This window comes from Salvelinus alpinus, chromosome 26, assembly GCF_045679555.1.
Source record: "Salvelinus alpinus chromosome 26, SLU_Salpinus.1, whole genome shotgun sequence".
NCBI lineage: Eukaryota > Metazoa > Chordata > Actinopteri > Salmoniformes > Salmonidae > Salvelinus > Salvelinus alpinus.
Window position 1 is genome coordinate 34,031,014 of NC_092111.1, and position 21,684 is coordinate 34,052,697.

General features: G+C 44.7%; 1 protein-coding gene across 2 annotated transcripts in view; it reads left to right on the forward strand.

Moving 5' to 3' along the window:
- Positions 1-21,684, forward strand: part of LOC139555224 (ribosome biogenesis protein bop1-like) — an 84,253-nt gene that overhangs the window by 42,114 nt on the left and 20,455 nt on the right. For both annotated transcript variants that reach the window (XM_071368841.1, XM_071368842.1), the window contains exons 4-10: positions 17,060-17,214; positions 17,402-17,519; positions 18,694-18,795; positions 19,624-19,836; positions 20,116-20,277; positions 20,440-20,520; positions 21,111-21,180. In XM_071368841.1, the coding sequence (XP_071224942.1) occupies positions 17,060-17,214; positions 17,402-17,519; positions 18,694-18,795; positions 19,624-19,836; positions 20,116-20,277; positions 20,440-20,520; positions 21,111-21,180 (901 nt within the window). The remainder of the gene's footprint in view (positions 1-17,059; positions 17,215-17,401; positions 17,520-18,693; positions 18,796-19,623; positions 19,837-20,115; positions 20,278-20,439; positions 20,521-21,110; positions 21,181-21,684) is intronic.

Below are 21,684 nucleotides of genomic sequence, written 5' to 3' on the forward strand. Positions count from 1 at the left end.
AAAAAAATGGTTAAAGTGTTTTTGCTGTCCCTAATCTTTAGCGAGCGTTGTTTATTAATACTTTATAAATGTTTTCAGTGACCAGTGTAATTTCTCACAAAAAGATTGCCTCTGATTTTTACAGGTTTAGGGCCTAATGTAACATTCCTACAGTACTAGACTAGTCGTTTCTTCTAAATTATAGCTTTTTGTCTTTAAAAAAAAACACCACTTATGTCTTAGTAGGATAATGTGGATATGATTTAATGCTGTTGACTTGCTTTTCTCTATGGTTGTCTGTCTTCTACAGTAACTGTCTGTCACTTGACAACCAGTAAGACAGCAGCTCTGTCTGTTCCCCGGAGGGCCTCGTTCTCCTCTGTTCCCCGGAGGGTCTCGTTCTCCTCAGCCTCTGACAGACATAAACGTCTGAAATATCAAACACACTTTGCTAATAGACTTCTGTGGTTGTACAGGGCCCAGGGAACCCAGACCGCAAAACCTGCAACACAAACCGGCACATCCACCCTCCACACTCTCGTCAGCTGGTGAAAGCATTAGCTAGCTAGGGGCCTGGTCCTGATTCCTGTTGTCTTTCATATGGGCCCCTCCACCCTATATGTCCTTTTTTTTTTTACGTGTTAAATCAGGAAAGCAGCTTAGTTTGACACACTCTCATGGGATAATTTAGTTCTCAGAACATCCATCTTATCTGGGTTATCATGATGTGCCCCTGTCGTTATTGGGGAACCATGACGTCAGTTGGTCCAGAACCATGAAGCCAGTTGGTCCAGAACCATGACGCCAGTTGGTCCAGAACCATGATGTCAGTTGGTCCAGAACTTTTTCCCAGTGCAGAAACACTGACCAGTGGGTTGGACTTGAGAAACTGTCTGCAGGATCAGTTGAGTTCCATAGTAGTTAAAGTCAGCTTAACAATTTGTTTGCTGAACCAGAATGAAGTTTTGTCAATCTAATGTTTTATGAATGGATCCACTAGACTAATGGATCATCAACTAAATTCAGCTGCAGGACCATTTTTTTTAATTGAGAGGATGGTATATTTATCTATACTTGCCAATTGATGTTCGTTTTTGTATTGTGCGGGGCTCGCTTGCAAAATAGACAGACTTTAGTCTCTGACATCCCTGTTGATTTTAAAGGTTTAAAAAATGATGTCCAAAAAAACAAACAAAAAACTTGGGGAACCAATGGATCCACTTGCTGAGTGGTGTTTTTATTGCTAATAAGTCATCTGGACAGTGTCACTGGCTTGCACAATGACTGAGGCGTGTCTGAAATCACTTAGTGGAGAGATAAATCAAACAGACCTGTTACAGTGAAGTAGCAGTGGGCGGCCATGTTCAGACGTGTGTTTCTGACTGCGACAGACAGACAGCGGTCCGGAGGGCTGTGACAATGGCAGAGGGAACGTCTTGGAGCAGAGCAGAGCGTATGGCTAAACCTGCTTCGGCTACACGGCTACATCCTCTTAGGGGAGAGACTTGGGAAGGGGTGGAGAGATGGGAGGGGATGGGACACCCCCGGGAGAATCCTTAGACTTTTCTCCAGGGACCAGCAGAAGCATCTCTCATATGCAGAGCCACTCGTCTAAAATCCAGGCTCCTCTACTCTGCTATACTCAGCAGGTCTGGCTACAGCCTACAGGATCCAAAAGGAGAAATGGACTTTTACTTGGGTGAGTTGTTGGGAAGAAGTGATGTCAAGCGGGAACTATTGTACCCAGCCAGAGTTTGTTCACCAGTTTGTCTCAGTTACCTACAGTCCAGTCACCTTTATTTTTAGGGAAGCTATTTTCGAGAATTCTCAACCAAAAAAATTCAGCTTCCAGGATTTAGCCTTGCCGGAGAGCCGGGAATGCTGCACGTGTTCCAGGAATGTGGCTCCTGGTCCAAAAACAACTTCCAGACTAGTGGTCCCAAGTGACAGCAGCCTGGCGAGGGAGGGAGAGGAGGGTAGCTAAAGAGGTTTGCTGGTTTCGGGTCATACGGTAAAGGGAATTTTCTTCTGTCTAGTGATGTGGCTCTGTTGCAGACAGAAACACTATCCCTCCGACTTCCGTCTCATTGATAGACAGACCTTCGTTCTTCACTAGACATAGTATGTAGGCTAGAGGTAGAGTTCAACATTTATTACAAGATTTTCATGAAATCCTGGCCTTAGGATTCCTGGAATCAGGGGGGATTAAGTGTGAAATCAGGAAACCTCTAGCCAGAATTGTGCAACCCGAGCTAGACTGAACAGTAATGTTGAATGAGTCTTCAGACTGAGATATTTCTAACGGACAGTCACATACATGTGTTGATGATTTGCTAGTTCCACTGAGTCATTGGGTACGGGGCTGATTCATTCCCTATGACACACAGTGGATTGGAGGAAGGACTGACTGGACTGAGACATCAGCCATCCCTGTGACCTTAGATTGTCATTCCTTCTTTCAGACGAGTGATAAGCTAGTGTCTTTCCATCGCAGAGATAGAACCAGAGAAGGTGAGAGTAATAGGCTAGTATTTTTGTATTTATTAGGGTTCCCCATTAGCTGCGGCTAAGGCAGAAGTTACTCTTCCTGGGGCCCTAACACATGAAGGCACTTAAATTACACATAAAAGAAAACAGTACATCATATAACATGTATTACACCACTACATATCTACAATACAAAATGTATAATACCACCATACAACAATATTTCAATGTACGTGTGTGTAGTGTCTTACCATCGCAGAGATAAATGAGAGCCTAAAAGTCATGACCCCCTCTGACATCAAATTCACCTCTGTCTGATTCAGGATGGCACCACTGACCACTTAATTTCCCCCTAAGGATCAATACAGTTAAATGTAATTGTTTACACGATAGAACAGATAATCATGTTGGTCTACTAGTCTGTATATCTAATGCTCTACTAGCCAGAAGGTTGATGCTCTTGATTGTGATAACACTATAAACTATACTGAACAACAATATAAAAGCAACATGTGTAGTGTTGGTCCCATGTTTTCATGAGCTGAAATAAAATATCCCAGAAATGTTACATACTCCCAAAAAGGTTATTTCTCTAAAATGTTGTGCACAAATTTGTTTACTTCCCCGTTAGTGAACATTTCATATCAAGAATCTGATTCAACACCACAATCATTACACAGGTGCACCTTGTGCTGGGCACAATAAAAGGCCACTCTAAAATGTGCAGTCATGTCACACAACAGAATGCTACAGCGGTCTAAGGTTTTGAGGGAGCGTACAATTGGCATGCTGACTGCAGGAATGTCCACCAGAGAATTGAATGTTCATTTATTTTCCACAAGCCGCCTCAAGTTGTTTTAGAGAATTTGGCAGTGCGTCCAACCAGACTCCTAACCGCAGACCACGTGTGTGGTGTCATGTGGGCAAGTGGTTTGCTGATGTCAACATTGTGAACAGATTGCCCTATGGTGGAGGTGGGGTTATAGTATAGGCAGGCATAAACTACGGGCAATTAACACAATTGCATTTTACTGATGGCAATTTCAGATACCGTGATGAGATCCTGGCCCATTTTCGTGCCATTCATCTGCCGCCATCACCTCATGTTTCAGCATAATAATGCACTGCCCCATGTCATAAGGATCTGTTCACAATTCCTGGAAGCAGAAAAATTTCCCAGTTCTTCCATGGCCTGCATACTTACCAGACATGTCACCCATTGAGCATGTTTGGCATGCTCTGGATCGACTGCGTGTTCCATTTCCCGCCAATATCAGGCAACTTCACACAGCCATTGAAGAGTGGGACAACATTTCACAAGCCAAAATCAACAGCCTGATCAGCTCTATGCTGCATGAGGCAAATGGTGGTCACACCAGATACTGACTGATTTTCTGATCCACACCCAAAAAAGAAAAAAGGTATCTGTGACCAACAGATGCATATCTGTATTCCCTGTCATGTAAAATCCATAGATTAGGTCCTAATGAATTTATTTCAATTGACGGATTTCCTTATATGAACTGTAACTCGGTAAAAACTTAAATTGTTGCAGTTATGTTTTTGTTCAGTGTATATAAAAGTTGCTATAGCTGTTTTTGTTTTTCGAAGGGCCCTTCAGCTTCACTCTGGCTTGGAGCCGTGCTCACTCTGTGGAAAGCACTAGTAGGCGTGAAGAGAGAGGCTCATTGGAGCACTTTGATGCATTTGGTAGCAATGAGCCCGTCTGCTTTCCCCCTCTGTCTAGACAGACTCAGGTTATAGTCCATTTAAATAAGTGGTTGTGAGTGAGCAATATGGAGTTTTTTTTCTCCCTCTGCCTAGTGGAATAATGGGTACATTAGTGATGTCATTTCTGTCTGACTAGAGGAAAGGAACCCTGGGATTTAGTCAAGAATGCACAGAAAAGTCTCCTCGTCCGCTGATGTAATCTAAATCAGACACATACACACACTCTGCTTCTCTAGTGTCTAAATCAGACACGCATCTCCTCCTCTACTGTAAATCCTAAATCAATCACCCCACACCCACTCTCCTTAGCAAATATGATTGACATTTTATTGGGAAGGGACATGTAAAGTAAGCATTTCATGTTAGTCTACACCTGTTGTATTCGGTGATCAATAAAATGTGATTAATCTAGAAACGCAACATGTAGTGTTGGTCACATGTTTCATGAGCTGAAATAAAAGATCCCAGAAATTATCCATATGCACAAAAAGCTTATTTCTCTCAAATTCTGTGCAAACATTTGTTTACATCTCTCTTAGTGAGCATTTCTCCTTTGCCAAGATAATCCATCCACCTGGCAGGTGTGGCATATCAAGAATCTGATTAAACAGCATGATCATTACACAGCTGCACCTTGTGCTAGGGACAATAAAAGGCCACTCTAAAATGTGCAGTTTTGTCACATAACACTTCCACAGATGTCTTAAGTTTTGACAGAGCATTCAATTGGCATGCTGACTGCAGGAATGTCCACCAGAGCTGTTGCCAGAGAATTGCATGTTCATTTCTCTACCATAAGCTGCCTCCAACGACGTTTTAGGGAATTTGGCAGTACGTCCAACCAGCCTCACAACCGCAGACCACATGTAACCAGGCCAGCCCAGGACCTCCATGTCTGGCTTTTTCACCTGCAGGATTGTCTGATGCCAGTCCCCCGGACAGCTGAGAAATACTTCTCAGTAATAAAGCCCTTTTGTGGGGGAAACCCATTCTGATTGGTTGGGCCTGGCTCCCCAGTGGGTAGGCCTGTGCCCACCCATGGCTGTGCCCCTGTCCAGTCATGTGAAATCCATAGATTAGGGCCTAATGAATTTATTTCAATTCAATCAATCAATCAATTTTATTTTATATAGCCCTTCGTACATCAGCTAATATCTCGAAGTGCTGTACAGACACCCAGCCTAAAACCCCAAACAGCTAGTAATGCAGGTGTAGAAGCACGGTGGCTAGGAAAAACTCCCTAGAAAGGCCAAAACCTAGGAAGAAACCTAGAGAGGAACCAGGCTATGAGGGGTGGCCAGTCCTCTTCTGGCTGTGCCGGGTGGAGATTATAACAGAACTATGCCAAGATGTTCAAAAATGTTCATAAGTGACAAGCATGGTCAAATAATAATCATGAATAATTTTCAGTTGGCTTTTCATAGCCGATCATCAAGAGTTGAAAAACAACAGGTCTGGGACAGGTGGCGGTTCCATAACCGCAGGCAGAACAGCTGAAACTGGAATAGCAGCAAGGCCAGGCGGACTGGGGACAGCAAGGAGTCACCACGGGCGGCAGTCCCGACGCATGGTCCTAGGGCCCAGGTCCTCCGAGAGAAAGAAAGAGAGAAGGAGAAAATTAGAGAGAGCCAAGATTTTCAAAATTTCCATAAATGACAAGCATGGTCAAATAATAATCAGGAATAAATCTGTTGGCTTTTCATAGCCGATCATTAAGAGTTGAAAACAGCAGGTCTGGGACAGGTAGGGGTTCCATGACCGCAGGCAGAACAGTTGAAACTGGAATAGCAGCAAGGCCAGGCGGACTGGGGACAGCAAGGAGTCACCACGGCCGGTAGTCCCGACGTATGGTCCTAGGGCTCAGGTCCTCCGAGAGAAAGAAAGAGAGAAGGAGAAAATTAGAGAGAGCCAAGATTTTCAAAATGTTCATAAATGACAAGCATGGTCAAATAATAATCAGGAATAAATCTCAGTTGGCTTTTCATAGCCGATCATTAAGAGTTGAAAACAGCAGGTCTGGGACAGGTAGGGGTTCCGTAACCACAGGCAGAACAGTTGAAACTGGAATAGCAGCAAGGCCAGGCGGACTGGGGACAGCAAGGTGTCATCATGCCCGGTAGTCCTGACGTATGGTCCTAGGGCTCAGGTTCTCAGAGAGAAAGAGAGAACGAGAGAATTAGAGAGAGCATACTTAAATTCACACAGGACACTGGATAAGACAGGAGAAGTACTCCAGGTAACCAACTGACCCTAGCCCCCCGACACAAACTACTGCAGCATAAATACTGGAGGCTGAGACAGGAGCGGTCAGGAGACACTGTGGCCCCATCCGAAGAAACCCCCGGACAGGGCCAAATAGGAAGGATATAACCCCACCCACTTTGCCAAAGCACAGCCCCCGCACCACTAGAGGGAAATCCTCAACCACCAACTTACAATCCTGAGACAAGGCCGAGTATAGCCCACAAAGGTCTCCACCACAGCACACACCAAGGGGGGGCGCCAACCCAGACAGGAAGATCACGTCAGTAACTCAACCCACTCAAGTGACGCACCCCTCCTAGGGACGGCATGAAAGAGCACCAGCAAGCCAGTGACTCAGCCCCTGTAACAGGGTTAGAGGCAGAGAATCCCAGTGGAGAGAGGGGAACCGGCCTGGCAGAGACAGCAAGGGCGGTTCGTTGCTCCAGAGCCTTTCCGTTCACCTTCACACTCCTGGGCCAGGCTACACTCAATCATATGACCTACTGAAGAGATAAGTCTTCAGTAAAGACTTAAAGGTTGAGACCTGATTTCCTTATATGAAATGTAACTCAGTAACATTGTTGAAATTGTTTCATGTTGCATTTTATATTTTTGTTCAGTATAAGTAAGTCATCTTTTTGTTTTAGACCAACAGGAAAATGGCGACGGTGGGAATGAGCCCTCATTAAGTCGTCAAAAGGGATACAAACCAAATGTGTTCTTGTTTATCAGCTAGACAGACTGGGAGGAAGCCTGGGTACTGTTATATAAATTGTCCCATCATGTTGGTCAAAATACTTTGTATTCTGTTTGTTCAGATGCCCCATTTCTCATATTTCCCTAAGAACTCCCTAGGCCCCTGTTCCATTCACACCCCTTATAAAATGGTAGCTCTATGTGCCCACCGTTCTATTTGTGACCCACCTTCTGGATTCGGTCCTATGTAGCAAAATTTGAAATCTTATTTTCTACATTGGATAAAAGTAGAGACTCGGAGCTATAGATGGTATATCATACACTGCAGGTGAGGAACAATGGGAAAGTAATTTCTGCCCCCTTGAATGTTTTGGTATACCTACTAAAGAGCTCTTTGTCTACACCCATTCTGTGTAGTTCACACCCTCTTAAGCCCCACCCATCTCTTTTAAGGATTCACATGTGAGGCCATGTGCTAAACAGAGTGAGTAGTGTAGTAAACAACAAAAGGTTTCAAGATGAAAAGTGGTAAAAGTAGTAGCCTATAATAAGGAAAAACTCCAGGTAAAAATACACTATCTAGTCCTTGGCCTATATCCTAATCTGACTTTGGTGCAGGTCATGTTGTTGTTCACATTACCGTCTCTGGTAAACACACACTATATCAAATCTAAATGTTTTTGTCACATGCACAGGATTCAGAAGGTGTGAACTGTACAGTGAAATGTTTACTTGCATAGTAGCCAGTGGTGGAAAAAGTACCCAACGGTCATACTTGACTAAAAGTAAAGATACCTTAATAGAAAATGACTCAAGTCAAAGTCACCCAGTAAAATATTGCTTGAGTAAAAGTCAAAGTATTTGGTTTAAAATATACTTAATATTATTATATCCAAACCATATTTTTATTTACGGAAAGCCAGGGACTTTTGATTTGACACACTCCAACACTCAGACGTAATTTACAAACGAAGCATGTGTGTTTAGTGAGCCCGCTAGATCGGAGGCAGTAGAGATGACCAGGGATGGTCGATTGATACGTGCGTGAATTTGCTAAGCATTCAAAATTTAACGAGTACTTTTGGGTGTCAAGGAAAGTATATGGAGTAAAAAGTTAAATATTTTCTTAAGGAATGTTGTGAAGTAAAAGTAGTCAAAAATATATAAATAGTTAAGTACAGATACCCCAAAAGACTACTTAAGTTAAAATACTTTCAAGTACTACTTAAGTACTTTACACAACTGATGGTAGCAATATCAAAAACAGAACGTGTCCAGATAAAAATATTTTATATTTATTAGATGATGCTTACCCAGACACTTGTTTTTAAATTGATGGGTCATGAGAAATAAATGTTATAATCAACCCCTAGCCACATCTAGATAAATGGATGGGTCACTATTGTCTCTGACAACCCCTAGCCACATCTAGCTAAATGGATGGGTCACTATTGTCTCTGACAACCCCTAGCCACATCTAGATAAATGGATGGGTCACTATTGTCTCTGACAACCCCTAGTCACATCTAGCTAAATGGATGGGTCACTATTGTCTCTGACAACCCCTAGTCACATCTAGCTAAATGGATGGGTCACTATTGTCTCTGACAACCCCTAGCCACATCTAGATAAATGGATGGGTCACTATTGTCTCTAGACATTCATGTTCATGAAATACAATAGATGGCTGTAATCACCTCCAGACACACCTCGCTAACTTGATGGGTCATGTAATCAGCTGGTGAAGTGGAGTCTCTTGTTTAGACATGTAGCTATCTAGCTAAACAATGAACCGGAATAATCCCAACTCCTACTACTACCAATACAAACATTGTCATACCTGCAGATTCGTACTACAGCTATCTAAACATAAGCACCTACGTTCAATGTTATCTAGCGAACATTAGGCTATAACTAGTAATGCAAATTGCTGTCTGATTCAAATAATATTATAACTTAGATCATACATGTAACCTTAGCTAGCAAGCCAGATAGCTAACTTTCGCTAGCTAGGTAACAGTACACTTTAACTTGCCATGAAAACAACTTTCTGACATAATTAGAAACTTATACTATCTGAAAATGTAGCTAGACTCTTGCCCGTTTTCATGGATGAACGCTTCACAGCAGACTGGAACCATTTAACACTGCGTTGTTTGTAGCTACATCTTGTTGGGCCAGTGTTGTCAAGTCACTCCAGTTCACACTGACCGTGGGGTGTGCAGAAAGTAGCCCATCACAACTTTTACCAACTGATCTGTTGATAGCACCTGCTAAATTCAGAGCATCAATGTTTTTGAGAAAAGTAGCATAACTTTAGTAGTTCTCAATGGCTAACGTTATATCTTTAAAAAAACGCTGCAGTAGAATGGACTATCAACACGTACTGAGCAGCTCACGTGATAGACAGAAGCATGCTACATGGCAGACCAATCCAAACTCCTCTCCCGGCATTTCCAGCCCAGCCATTATCTCAATCATGTCTAGGTTCCTGTCTTTTTCTGTGGCTAAACCAACTAGGCTCGTAATTTAACTATTTTATTCGTATTTACAGATGGAATACCATTTTTTTATTAAGGCACATCAAAGTGTGCATGTTCCAGAAGGTATTTCTGCCATTTTGATTAAAACATTTTTTTCCCCAGATGCCTCTCCTGTGAAGTAGTGACATGCGCCATACGCCTAGCTTCCTGAAACAGGTCATATTAGACTATTCCAATATTGGTGGACTGTGGTGATTTTACTTTGCCTTCCAGCTTTCACTTTCAGTTGCTTTTTGGCCATCCTCTGTGTCCACATTTGTGTTGATCTGTAGAGCACTATCAATCAGTGACCTTCAAATGCACACTGACTGCACTAGACTATGTCACCACTGGGATAACAAGCAACGGTGAGGGGGGAGAAATTATCTTAGGTGCCTTGACCATCAAAAAATACCTGAAAGCATATCTTTCTATTTGTAATGAAGGATGAAGTCATGCTCTTACCCACATTCCATGCTGCAATCCCCCTGTTATTCCTGCAGCCAAGGAATTCCAGCCACTGTGAGGAGGAAGAGGTCAGCGGCACAAAGGAGCGGAAAAAGTGAGACGCGCTCCCTCCTTCGTTATGGAGAGAGAGAGAGACAGACCTGGATTTTCCTCCACCAACCGCAGCTGGTCTGCTCTCTGACAGCAGCACCAGCTTACCCCTCCAAGGTGGGCCCTAACCAAAGCTGCAGGCTGGGGGCCCTAACCAAAGCTGCAGGCTGGGGGCCCTAACCAAAGCTGGGGGCCCTAACCAAAGCTGCAGGCTGGGGGCCCTAACCAAAGCTGGGGGCCCTAACCAAAGCTGCAGGCTGGGGGCCCTAACCAAAGCTGCAGGCTGGGGGCACTAACCAAAGCTGCAGGCTGGGGGCCCTAACCAAAGGGGGGAACAGATTAGGGAACTCGGTGTATTGAATGATTACCATTCATTTCTTTCTCTCTTTCATTCTCCCTCTTTCAGTGTATTCTCTTTCAGTGTCTTCTCTTTCAGTGTCTTCTCTTTCTCTTTTTCTGATGGTTGAGGTTTTGGGACCTAGTAGAGTCTGTTGGCCTGTCTATGGCAGGCTTTGTACCACCATGTCAGCCATGAACCCTGGCGGCCTGGCATCATGGTCAGCATAATCAGCGCTGTGGATGAAGGCACGCATACAATGCTATTCTTATTGGAAATGCTGTCCCATTCAAGTTCTTGACCGTTGTTATTCTAAACCCAGGTTGGCATGTTTGTTTGTTTCATGATTTTCCTTTGCTTCCTGAGACAAGTTTCAGACCAAAACACATACAACAAGTACACCGCTGGATGGTAGTGCTGCATTCCTCAGACATATTGCTGTCATTGAAAACCATTGGATTAGCTGAGTTTAGCTGAGTTTTGGATGCATCAGTTTGTCTGGAAGCACCCTATACCATTACTGGGAGCTGAACCAAGTACCATAGAAGTCATGATACAGTAATGATTGGCCTGTTGGTCCTATCTTATTTCAAGTTTTCATCACCCGTCCTCATGTTGTGTCTTTCCCCATAGGCCTGTGAGAAGTGTTGGCATCATGTTTTTACAGATAGAGGTGGCTAAACATTCTCTGTTCTCGTATGATAGATGACTTGATAATAGTCATGATTGTACAGTGATCAGGCTGGTTGACTTACCCAAAGTTGTGGTAGAAATGGTGTGGCCCCAGTCTTGAGGGAGGTGGTCACACATGCGCATACACACACACACGCGGATACACCCTGGAAATGAAGGGGGTCAGAAGGACCTCTTTTTAAGAGCAGGTCTTACTGAAAACGAGGGGTGTCAAGTTGCACTCAATTGTAAGATCTGTGAGAACGCTGAGGTGTCTGTTTGATGTTGTCATCTCATTAAGACACTGGTTTGGCTGGGCTGGCTGTGACACACTAGCTGAAACATTGTAAAGAATAAATCAACCTGAGAGGAAATTTGTAAAGTTTTAATACAGTGAGCTCCAACAGTATTGGGACAGTGACACGTTTGTTGTTTTGGCTCGGTACTCCAGCACTTTGGATTTGAAATGATACAATGAATAGGTAAAGTGCCGACTGTCATCCATATCGGGTGAACCGTTTAGAAAGTTGTGTGTGTGTGCGTGTACGCGCACACACATACATACATACATACATACATACATACATACATACAGTTGAAGTCAGAAGTTTACATACACCTTAGCCAAATACATTTAAACTCAGTTTTTTACAATTCCTTACATTTAATCCTAGTAAGAATTCCCTGTCTTAGGTCAGTTAGGATCATCACTTTATTTTAAGAATGTGACATGTCAGAATACTAGTAGAGTGATTTATTTATTTCAGCTTTTATTTATTTCATGACATTCCCAGTGGGTCAGAAGTTTACATACACTCAATTAGTATTTGGTAGCATTGCCTTTAAATTGTTTAATTTGGGTCAAACGTTTCGGGTAGCCTTCCACAAGCTTCCCAAAATAAGTTGGGTGAATTTTGGCCCAATCCTCCTGACAGAGCTGGTGTAACGGAGTCAGGTTTGTAGGCCTCCTTGCTCCATGTGCTTTTTCAGTTCTGCCCACAAATTTTCTACAGGATTGAGGTCAGGACTTTGTGATGGCCACTCCAATACCTTGACTTTGTTGTCCTCAAGCCATTTTGCTACAACTTTGGAAGTATGCTTGGGGTCATTGTCCATTTGGAAGACCATTTGCGACCAAGCTTTAACTTCCTGACTGATGTCTTGAGATGTTGCTTCAATATATCCACATACTTTAAATTCCTCATGATGCCATCTATTTTGTGAAGTGCACCAGTCCCTCCTGCAGCAAGCACCCACACATGATGCTGCCACCCCCGTGCTTCATGGTTGGGATGGTGTTCTTTGGCTTGCAAGCCTCCCCCTTTTTCTCCAAACATAACAATGGCCGATATGGCCAAACAGTTCTATTGTTGTTTCATCTGACTAGAGGACATTTCTCAAAGTACGATCTTTGTCCCCATGTGCAGTTGCAAACCGGAGTCTGGCTTTTTATGGCGGTTTTGGAGCAGTGGCTTCTTCCTTGCTGAGCGGCCTTTCAGGTTATGTCGATATAGGACTCGTTTTACTGTGGATATAGATACTTTTATACCTGTTTTCTCCAGCAACTTCAAGGTCCTTTGCTGTTGTTCTGGGATTGATTTGCACTTTTTGCATCAAAGTACGTTCATCTTTAGGAGACGGAACTCGTCTCCTTCCTGAGCGGTATGACAGCTGCGTGGTCCCATGGTGTATATACTTGCGTACTATTGTTTGTACAGATGAACGTGGTACCTTCTGGCGTTTGGAAATTACTCCCAAGGATGAACCAGACTTGTGGAGGTCTACAACTTTTTCCTGAGGTTTTTGCTGATTTCTTTTGATTTTTCCAATGATGTCAAGCAAAGAGGCACTGAGTTTGAAGGTAGGCCTTGAAATACATCCACAGGTACACCTCCAATTGACTCAAATTATGTCAATTAGCCTATCAGAAGCTTCTAAAGCCATAATTTTCTGGAATTTTCCAAGCTGTTTAAAGGCACAGTCAACTTAGTGTATGTACATTTCTGACCCACTGGAATTGTGATAGTGAATTGTCTGTAAACAATTGTTGGAAAAATTCCTTGTCATGCACAAAGGAGATGTCCTAATCGACTTGCCAAAACTGTAGTTTGTTAACAAGAAATTTGTGGAATGGTTGAAAAATTAGTTTTAATGACTCCAACTTAAGTGTAGGTAAACTTCCGACTTCAACTGTACATACATACACACACACTGTCCAGCTGTGACAGTCAAAGTCCTCTCAGGCCCACAGCAGTGACCAGTCCAGCAGTTACTCCCATCAGCACAGTCTGACACTCAGTCCTGAAATCCCATCCTAACAGCAGCCTGCCAGGCGACAACAGGCAGCCTTTTGTAAGTGCTAAAAAAAAAACATTGAGTAAAGCCAGCTAATAACCTCGGCGGTCAATATAAGAATAGTTCTTGGCGACATGACTGTGTGATGGTAGAGTATGCAATCTCAATTCTTCTGTGTTTTATGTTGATTCTCGTTGCTTGTTGGCGTACTAACTCCTTGTGTCTCTTGTCAACCCCGGGATCAAATAATTTTGTTCTAAGTCTATTTAACATCTATTATTTCCAGTTGAATCATATTGGGTTGTCATGTAGGCCTGCTAGTATGTTTGCCTTTGTCCCTATAGAGTTATATCAATGTACATCCTTACCATAGTAAAACAAAATAAACGGTTGCGTTTGAAAGTTGAGATTAAGAAAACAATAGTTAACATTCTGGCAACACGTCGGAAACAATAATGCATAAATCACGAATCTAACCCATCTTGTTGAATCTCATTTGCTTCGCTAGCTTCCTCTCTCGGTGCATTGGAGGAGGTGAGAGCCCACTCTTTGGTGAAACTCAATCCCCCGGACCGAAACACTGTCTCTCTTGCCCAGAAGTCGCCTGTGTGATTCTGGAGCTCGTCAAATGGAACATTTTGTCTGTCTTTGGCCCCGTTACACTCTCTCTTTCCTCCAGTCTTCCAGGCCCCAGTGAAGCAGGGAGGCATTGGTGACAGTGACACAGGCCAGGGGGACTGGGGTTGGTTGGAGTTGACCATCGGGCTGTGTCGTGGGGGTGGGGGGTGCCGACTGGTCCTTTCATTCGCTTCTCCTCAGTTTAGTAGCTTAAAGTGGAGGGTCTGGGCCTCGTACAGTTTAGCATGTTGTGAATGGTCCACTAACTTAGTACTACAAGTTCAGGTTGTAAGTGCTAACCAGGCTACATCAAGTTCAGGTTGTAAGTGCTAACCAGGCTACATCAAGTTCAGGTTGTAAGTGCTAACCAGGCTACATCAATGTGAGGGATGCAGTTAGCTGAGCACGTCTTTGGATGTGGATGTTCGACCGGCAGTTTTGAAAGTTATGGTTAGGCATAGAGATTGAAACTGATCTAGGGTTGGGGAGATAGACAGTGAGTATACAAAAGATTAGGAACAACTTCCTAATATTGAGAAGCTGTTGCACGTGACAAACCCAGCAGCGTTGTTGCAGTTGTAGACACACTGGATCCAGTGCACCTGACCTGTACTACCATACCCTGTTCAAAGACACTTCACTCTATAAATAGCAGACATACACAATCCTCCATGTCTCAAGGCTTAAAAATACTTCTTTAACATGCCTGCTCCCTTTCATCTACACTGATTTGAAGTGGGTTTAACAAGTGACATCAATAAGGGATCATAGCTTTCACCTCGTCAGTCTGTCATGGAAAGAGCAGGTGTACCTAATGTTTTGTACACACAGTATATCAAATCAGTGTATTTATCATGTGCACAGGACACAGCAGGTGTAAACAGTACAGTGAAATGCTGACTTGCAAGCTCTTTCCCAACAGTGCAGTATTTAATATCAGACTGTCAGCAGGGTAAATAATGCACATTTAAAAAAACATTTGACCTTTATTTAACTAGGCAAGTCAGTTAAGAACTAATTCTTATTTACAATGACGGCCTACCCCGGCCAAACCCTAACCCGGACGATGCTGTGCCAATTGTGTGCCGCCCTATGGAACTCCCAATCACGGCCGGTTGTGATACAGCCTGGAATCGAACCAGGGTCTGTAGTGATGCCTCTAGCACTGAGATGCATCACCTTAGACCGCTGCGCCACTCGGGAGCCCATACGAAGTGCAGCAGTGTATATGGAGAATGTGTGTGCATGTTTGAGTGTGTAGTTTTGTGTGTGAGACAAGGCTAGGTGAAGGGCTAAGGTCAGGCATAAAGTTAGCGAACCACCACACGGAACCATTCTACATGTTTTGTTTTTGCAGTAGCATGTAGTTCTGTCTCCAGAGGTGGTGTGATAGCTCTCTAGAGGTCTGGACTTAGCAAGGCAGGGTGACCTTTTATAGAGGTCAAGCATTAACGACCAGCCAGTTAGATTGTGTTTCCAGACAGGAAGTATCACAATAGTATTTATTCTGTTTCTGCTTCCTGACTGTCACGTTGCTATAGTCGCAACAGCACAACCTTCTCAACCTCTCAAGGGTCACCTGGAGCTACAGTTGGTGCCAATGCCCTGTGTGTGTGTGTGTGTGTGTGTGTGTGTGTGTGTGTGTGTGTGTGTGTGTGTGTGTGTGTGTGTGTGTGTGTGTGTGTGTGTGTGTGTGTGTGTTGAGTGGGGGCTTTGAGGATGGACAGTGTGTGTGTGGGAGGGTCTCCCCAGCTGGCTGTGAGAAAAAGCGTGCCACCTCTGCCCAATCCCTTCTAATTGGATCTGGTAGGGGTGTTTTTATTGAAATCACTCACAGGTGCAGGCTCCACTTTAAAGAGTGGCTCACTACTTCTGAGAGCTTTCAGGTGGTGTGTGTGTGTGTGTGTGTGTGTGTGTGTGTGTGTGTGTGTGTGTGTCATTCCTCATACAAAGGAATCTCTATTTTCAGACTGTACTCATTTGGTTTAATAACTCCGTTGTATAATGAGGTTCTGGAATGAGCTGAGGTATTTTACCTGCTGGATTTCTCACCAGGCCAGGCCCTGTACTCCACCCACCAGGCCAGGCCCTGTACTCCACCCACCAGGCCAGGCCCTGTACTCCACCCACCAGGCCAGGCCCTGTACTCCACCCACCAGGCCAGGCCCTGTACTCCACCTACCTGGCCAGGCCCTGTACTCCACCCACCAGGCCAGGCCCTGTACTCCACCCACCAGGCCAGGCCCTGTACACCACCCACCAGGCCAGGCCCTGTACTCCACCCACCAGGCCAGGCCCTGTACTCCACCCACCAGGCCAGGCCCTGTACTCCACCCGCCAGGCCAGGCCCTGTACTCCACCCGCCAGGCCAGGCCCTGTACTCCACCCGCCAGGCCAGGCCCTGTACAGCACCCGCCAGGCCAGGCCCTGTACAGCACCCGCCAGGCCAGGCCCTGTACAGCACCCGCCAGGCCAGGCCCTGTACAGCACCCGCCAGGCCAGGCCCTGTACTCCACCCGCCAGGCCAGGCCCTGTACACCACCCGCCAGGCCAGTCTCTGTACTCCACCCGCCAGGCCAGGCCCTGTACTCCACCCACCTTACCGTCCCAGGCCTCATCCAGCCAATAGCATTCATAGATGAATGGAGGAAAAGGATGATGAGGGTGAGAGTGTTTGCAGGCCAGTCCAGCCTGAGGGTCTATTCATGAGGGTAAAGAAAAACTCTATTCCCAGAGTACAATTATCCACTCCGTATTCCACTAGGCCAGAGGGGTTCTATGAAAAGTGATATGAAGGACTGTAACAGCCCTTGTGCAAGCTTGTCTAATGCTAAGACAAACATTTCATCCTCAAGTGTTTTTCGACGCGGTTATTGACACGGTTCTCTCTTTCTCTCTGTCTCCCTCCTTTCTCTCCCAGGACATTCGTAACACGGTGGGCAACATTCCCATGGAGTGGTACCAGGACTACCCTCACATCGGCTATAACCTGGACGGGAAGAAGATCTTTAAGCCCATCAGGAACAAAGATGAACTGGATGAGTTCCTGGACAAGATGGAGAACCCAGACTACTGGTGAGATGAGGAGGAGGAGAGGATGAAGATGAGCTCTCTCTCTCTCTCGTATACTTCTGTGACAAAAGAGGATGTGTATACCTGTTTTCTCACCTGGCTTCTCTCTCTTTCTCTCTCCCTCCCTCCTCTCCCTTCCCCACTTTCCCTCCTCCCTCCCTCCATCTCTCCCTCCCTCCATCTCCGCCAGGCGTACGGTCCATGACAAGACGACAGCCTCAGACATCCGTCTGTCAGACGAGCAGGTGGACCTGGTGCACCGCCTTCAGAAGGGCCAGTTCGGCGACGTCAACTTCAATGAGTACGAGGTAAAGACTCGGGTCATGTTATGACTGCTCTCAAGTCTGCTCGGCACCAAGCAGACTATTCATCAGGGCCAAACGTAGCAAAACGTTTTGCAACGGCAAACGTTTCTTATTGGATAAAGTTTTTTAAGTATTCCCTCCCTGTTTCAGTTCGTCCGTCCCCTGTTTGGTGTGTAGGGAATATGACCCAGTTTTGACTTGACGTGTCGACGGCTGGTGGCTCTGTTCAATGACTGAGCAGATAATGACTACAGCATACCCGCCATTAGAGAGGGCAAACTAGACCTCAGTCCATTAACCACTTATATTCCTAACATAACCCAAACCTTGTCTGCACTCCCTGCTCTCTTCACCACTTGGAACAAGTCCGTCGAAAGCAGACATGGGTTCAAATACAATTTGAATACATTTCAGGTACTTTAGCTGTGATTGAATGAGCTTGCTTGTTGCAATGGAACCAATTCAAGTGTCCCACAATTGCACACCCCGTCCACCTGGCACTGCAGGCAGACTGGCGCAAATGCTCAGTCTGTTAAAGAATTTAAGTAGTATTTGAACCCACAATTGGAGAGGAGAGAGTTGTCCTTTACTGCAATAAGCAGGGTTTGCTGGAGAGGTTTTAATTGGGTTACACACACACACTGAATTGTGAAGGCACTGCTGTAGTGTCTGGAACCTAGATGGTGTCATGGATGTAATGCCTCAGCTCTCGCTCTCTGTCTCGTGTTAATGCCAGTGGTATTACAGAAGCATATAAACTAAACCGATCACTGCAAAGCAAGCGACAGATGAGTCACTTGGTCCCGTGTGTCTGTTGGTAGAGCGTGGCACTTGCAACACCAGGGTTAGATTCCCACGGGGGACCTGTACAAACATATATGAAAATGTATGCACTCACTACTGTAAGTCGCTCTGTATAAGAGCACTTGCCAAATAACTCGATGTAAAAAAAAAAAAAAAAAAAACTGTCAGGAGCAAAAACAAGTGTTTCAACTTTTTCAACCAGAACTGTAAAATAAATAAAAATCCCAGTCAGTCAGTCATATCGTCATCAGCTGCTACCTGTCTTGAGCCTTTGGTGGTCCAATGATTCTAGTTCAGTCTGTTAAACTTCCCACAGCTTTTGATATATATATCTCTCTCCTTTTCGCTCTCATGAACTCTGTTTTTCTTTTAGCCGTCAGTGGACTTCTTCACCAACGAGGTCATGATCCATCCGGTGACCAACAGGCCCCAGGACAAACGGAGCTTCATCCCCTCGCTCATAGAGAAGGAGAAGGTTCTCTCTCGTTCTCTCTCTCTGTGTCTCTGTCTATCTGTGCCTCCTCTCTCCCCCCCTCAATACCCCTCTGTTCTTCTCTCTCTGCTCACTCAACATCTATGTTTTATGCTGTAAATCTGTATTTATATTAACAGTAAATAGTGGGAGTAAAATGAAAATGCTCACATTACCTCCAGTTTGACTCCTAACTGCACCCACGTCCCCTCATAGTTGAAGTGCAAGCAAAGGTGACATTTTGTTAAAATGGGGATTCTGATATTGGAGGCTTACAGACATTAGAGACCCCCCCACTTGCATTATAAACCGTAGTTTTATTAACCCACCGATACCATGAGACCCCCCCCCCCCCCTTGTATTATAAACCGTAGTTTTATTAACCAACCGATACCATTAGAGACCCCCCCACTTGCATTATAAACCGTAGTTTTATTAACCCACCGATACCATGAGACCCCCCCCCCCCCCCCTTGTATTATAAACCGTAGTTTTATTAACCCACCGATACCATGAGACCCCCCGACCCCCCCCCCCCCCCCTTGTATTATAAACCGTAGTTTTATTAACCCACCGATACCATGAGACCCCCCCCCTTGTATTATAAACCGTAGTTTTATTAACCAACCGATACCATTAGAGACCCCCCTTGCATTATAAACCGTAGTTTTATTAATCCACCAATACCATTAGAGACCCCCCTTGCATTATAAACCATAGCTTTATTAACCAACCGATACCTTCTATTAATTTTTTGACATTATTATTATTTGTGGGAACACACACACTTAAGTTTCACCACTACTGTTGTCCTCTCTCTCTCTCTCCCAGGTTTCGAAGCTGGTCCATGCCATAAAGATGGGTTGGATCAAGCCCCGTAAGCCCAAAGAGAGCACCCCTCAGTACTACGACCTGTGGGCCAAGGAGGACCCCAACGCCATCCTGGGACGCCACAAGATGCACGTCCCCGCACCCAAGATGAGGCTACCTGGACACGAGGAGTCCTACAACCCCCCGCCTGAATACCTGCTCACAGAGGAAGAGGTAAATAGTTCATTCATTATGCGTAATTATGAAAGTCTTGGCTGCACACACATACTTGGACAGATATTTTTTTGCAACATCATGAATTACCTCATTCTCTTAGTAATTGGCTAAAATTGTACTGTAGCAGATCAATTGGTAGCATAGAACAACTGTAGAATTTTGGTCCCGAGTTCCCTCCTTGTAACTATAGTCACAGTACACAGACCAATCATTAACCAGTATGCAAGCCAGTCGTTAGTATACTCACCCACCATTGGTTCTTTATCGCCATGTCAGAGAATGGCGTGGGAGCAGCAGGATGCAGAGGACAGGAAGCTCCCGTTCCTCCCCCAGAAACACTCCTGTCTGAGGGCCGTGCCTGCCTTCTCCCGCTTCATCCACGAGCGATTTGAACGCTGCCTCGACCTCTACCTGTGTCCCCGCCAGCGCAAGATGAGGGTGAGACTACAGACCCTGCCTGAATGTCTGGATAAATAGGACATTGATTTGAAGATGCTCATAAAGAAAAGCAGCTCATTTTGAAGGACCCATCTATGGTCAGTTCAATTGGGTGTTCTCAACTCGTTCCTCAACTCTATTCATCTCACTTGGTCTCCACAGGTGAATGTGAATCCAGAAGATCTGATCCCCAAGCTGCCCAAACCCAAGGACCTGCAGCCCTTCCCCACCACCATGTCCCTGGTAGGTCAACCACTGGAACTGCTGGGAATATTTTATTGGAAATGTCCCTCATTGTAAGGTCCTGTATGTTGCGCAATCATGTGACATGCCTGGATTTTAACCTTTTTGTTTAAAGCTTTTTCATCAACTTGTCCCCTTTTTTATGTCAGATGATCCAGCACCATTCTCAGAAAATTGCTTATTTGTTTGGTCTAATTGTCATTTCTGGATAAGCCTTAAAATACAGGATCATTTATTATTTCATTAGAATCCCCGTTAGCTGTTGCCAAGGCCGCAGCTACTTCCTGGGATCCAAACAGAGAAACAACATTACATCAAACAAAACATTGTGCATTATACAAATGTACATTTCTCCATTATTACATTACGCAATTACAATACTACATTACTAAGAATAGTGTGTGTGTGTCTTTTCACAGTCCTCTTTGAGATGTTCTTTAATGTTTTTTAAATCTGATTTTACTGCTAGCTTGAGTTACCTGAGATGGAAGACTTCCATGTATTTGTTAGAAAATCTTGCTATGTCACATGGTGGGGATGATGATCCTAAATAAGTCAGTACCAATCATAATGATGTGTCCTCTCAACAGGTGTACATTGGCCACACCAGTCTGGTGCGTTCCATCAGTGCGTCTCCCACTGGCCAATGGCTGGTCTCAGGTCAGTGTTAACTCCCTATTCATCTTTCATGTGATGTAGTAACATCTCTGACTCAGCTGCCGTTTGGCTAGCTCATCAGTTTACCATTTTCTTAGTCAGTAGCAAACTGTCTTGCTGGCACTCCATTTCTTTATTATGCCTGAGTCAGTAGTTAACTGACCGCTTAAATCGGCCCGAAAGTGTGAGCCATGATGTCATAATGACTGTGTGTTCCAGGCAGTGTCAGTGAGGGAGGGAGGGAGAGAGAGAGAGGGGCAGGCCATACTTACTGCCCACGGGCCGCCAGTTGAGGGTCCGTGATGTAGAAAGTCATCCCTAATTGTTCTCCTTTTGGTGATGAAGAGTAGCCGTTAGAAGTAGATGTAATTATACACATTGACTACAGATTCTTACCAGGAAAGCAACGTACGATTCAAAGCAGTAACACTTGATAGACATGGATGTGAACTTAATAACATGGAGGTGAGGGAAGGAGGGTCTGTAGATTGCTCACTCAGTGTTGGC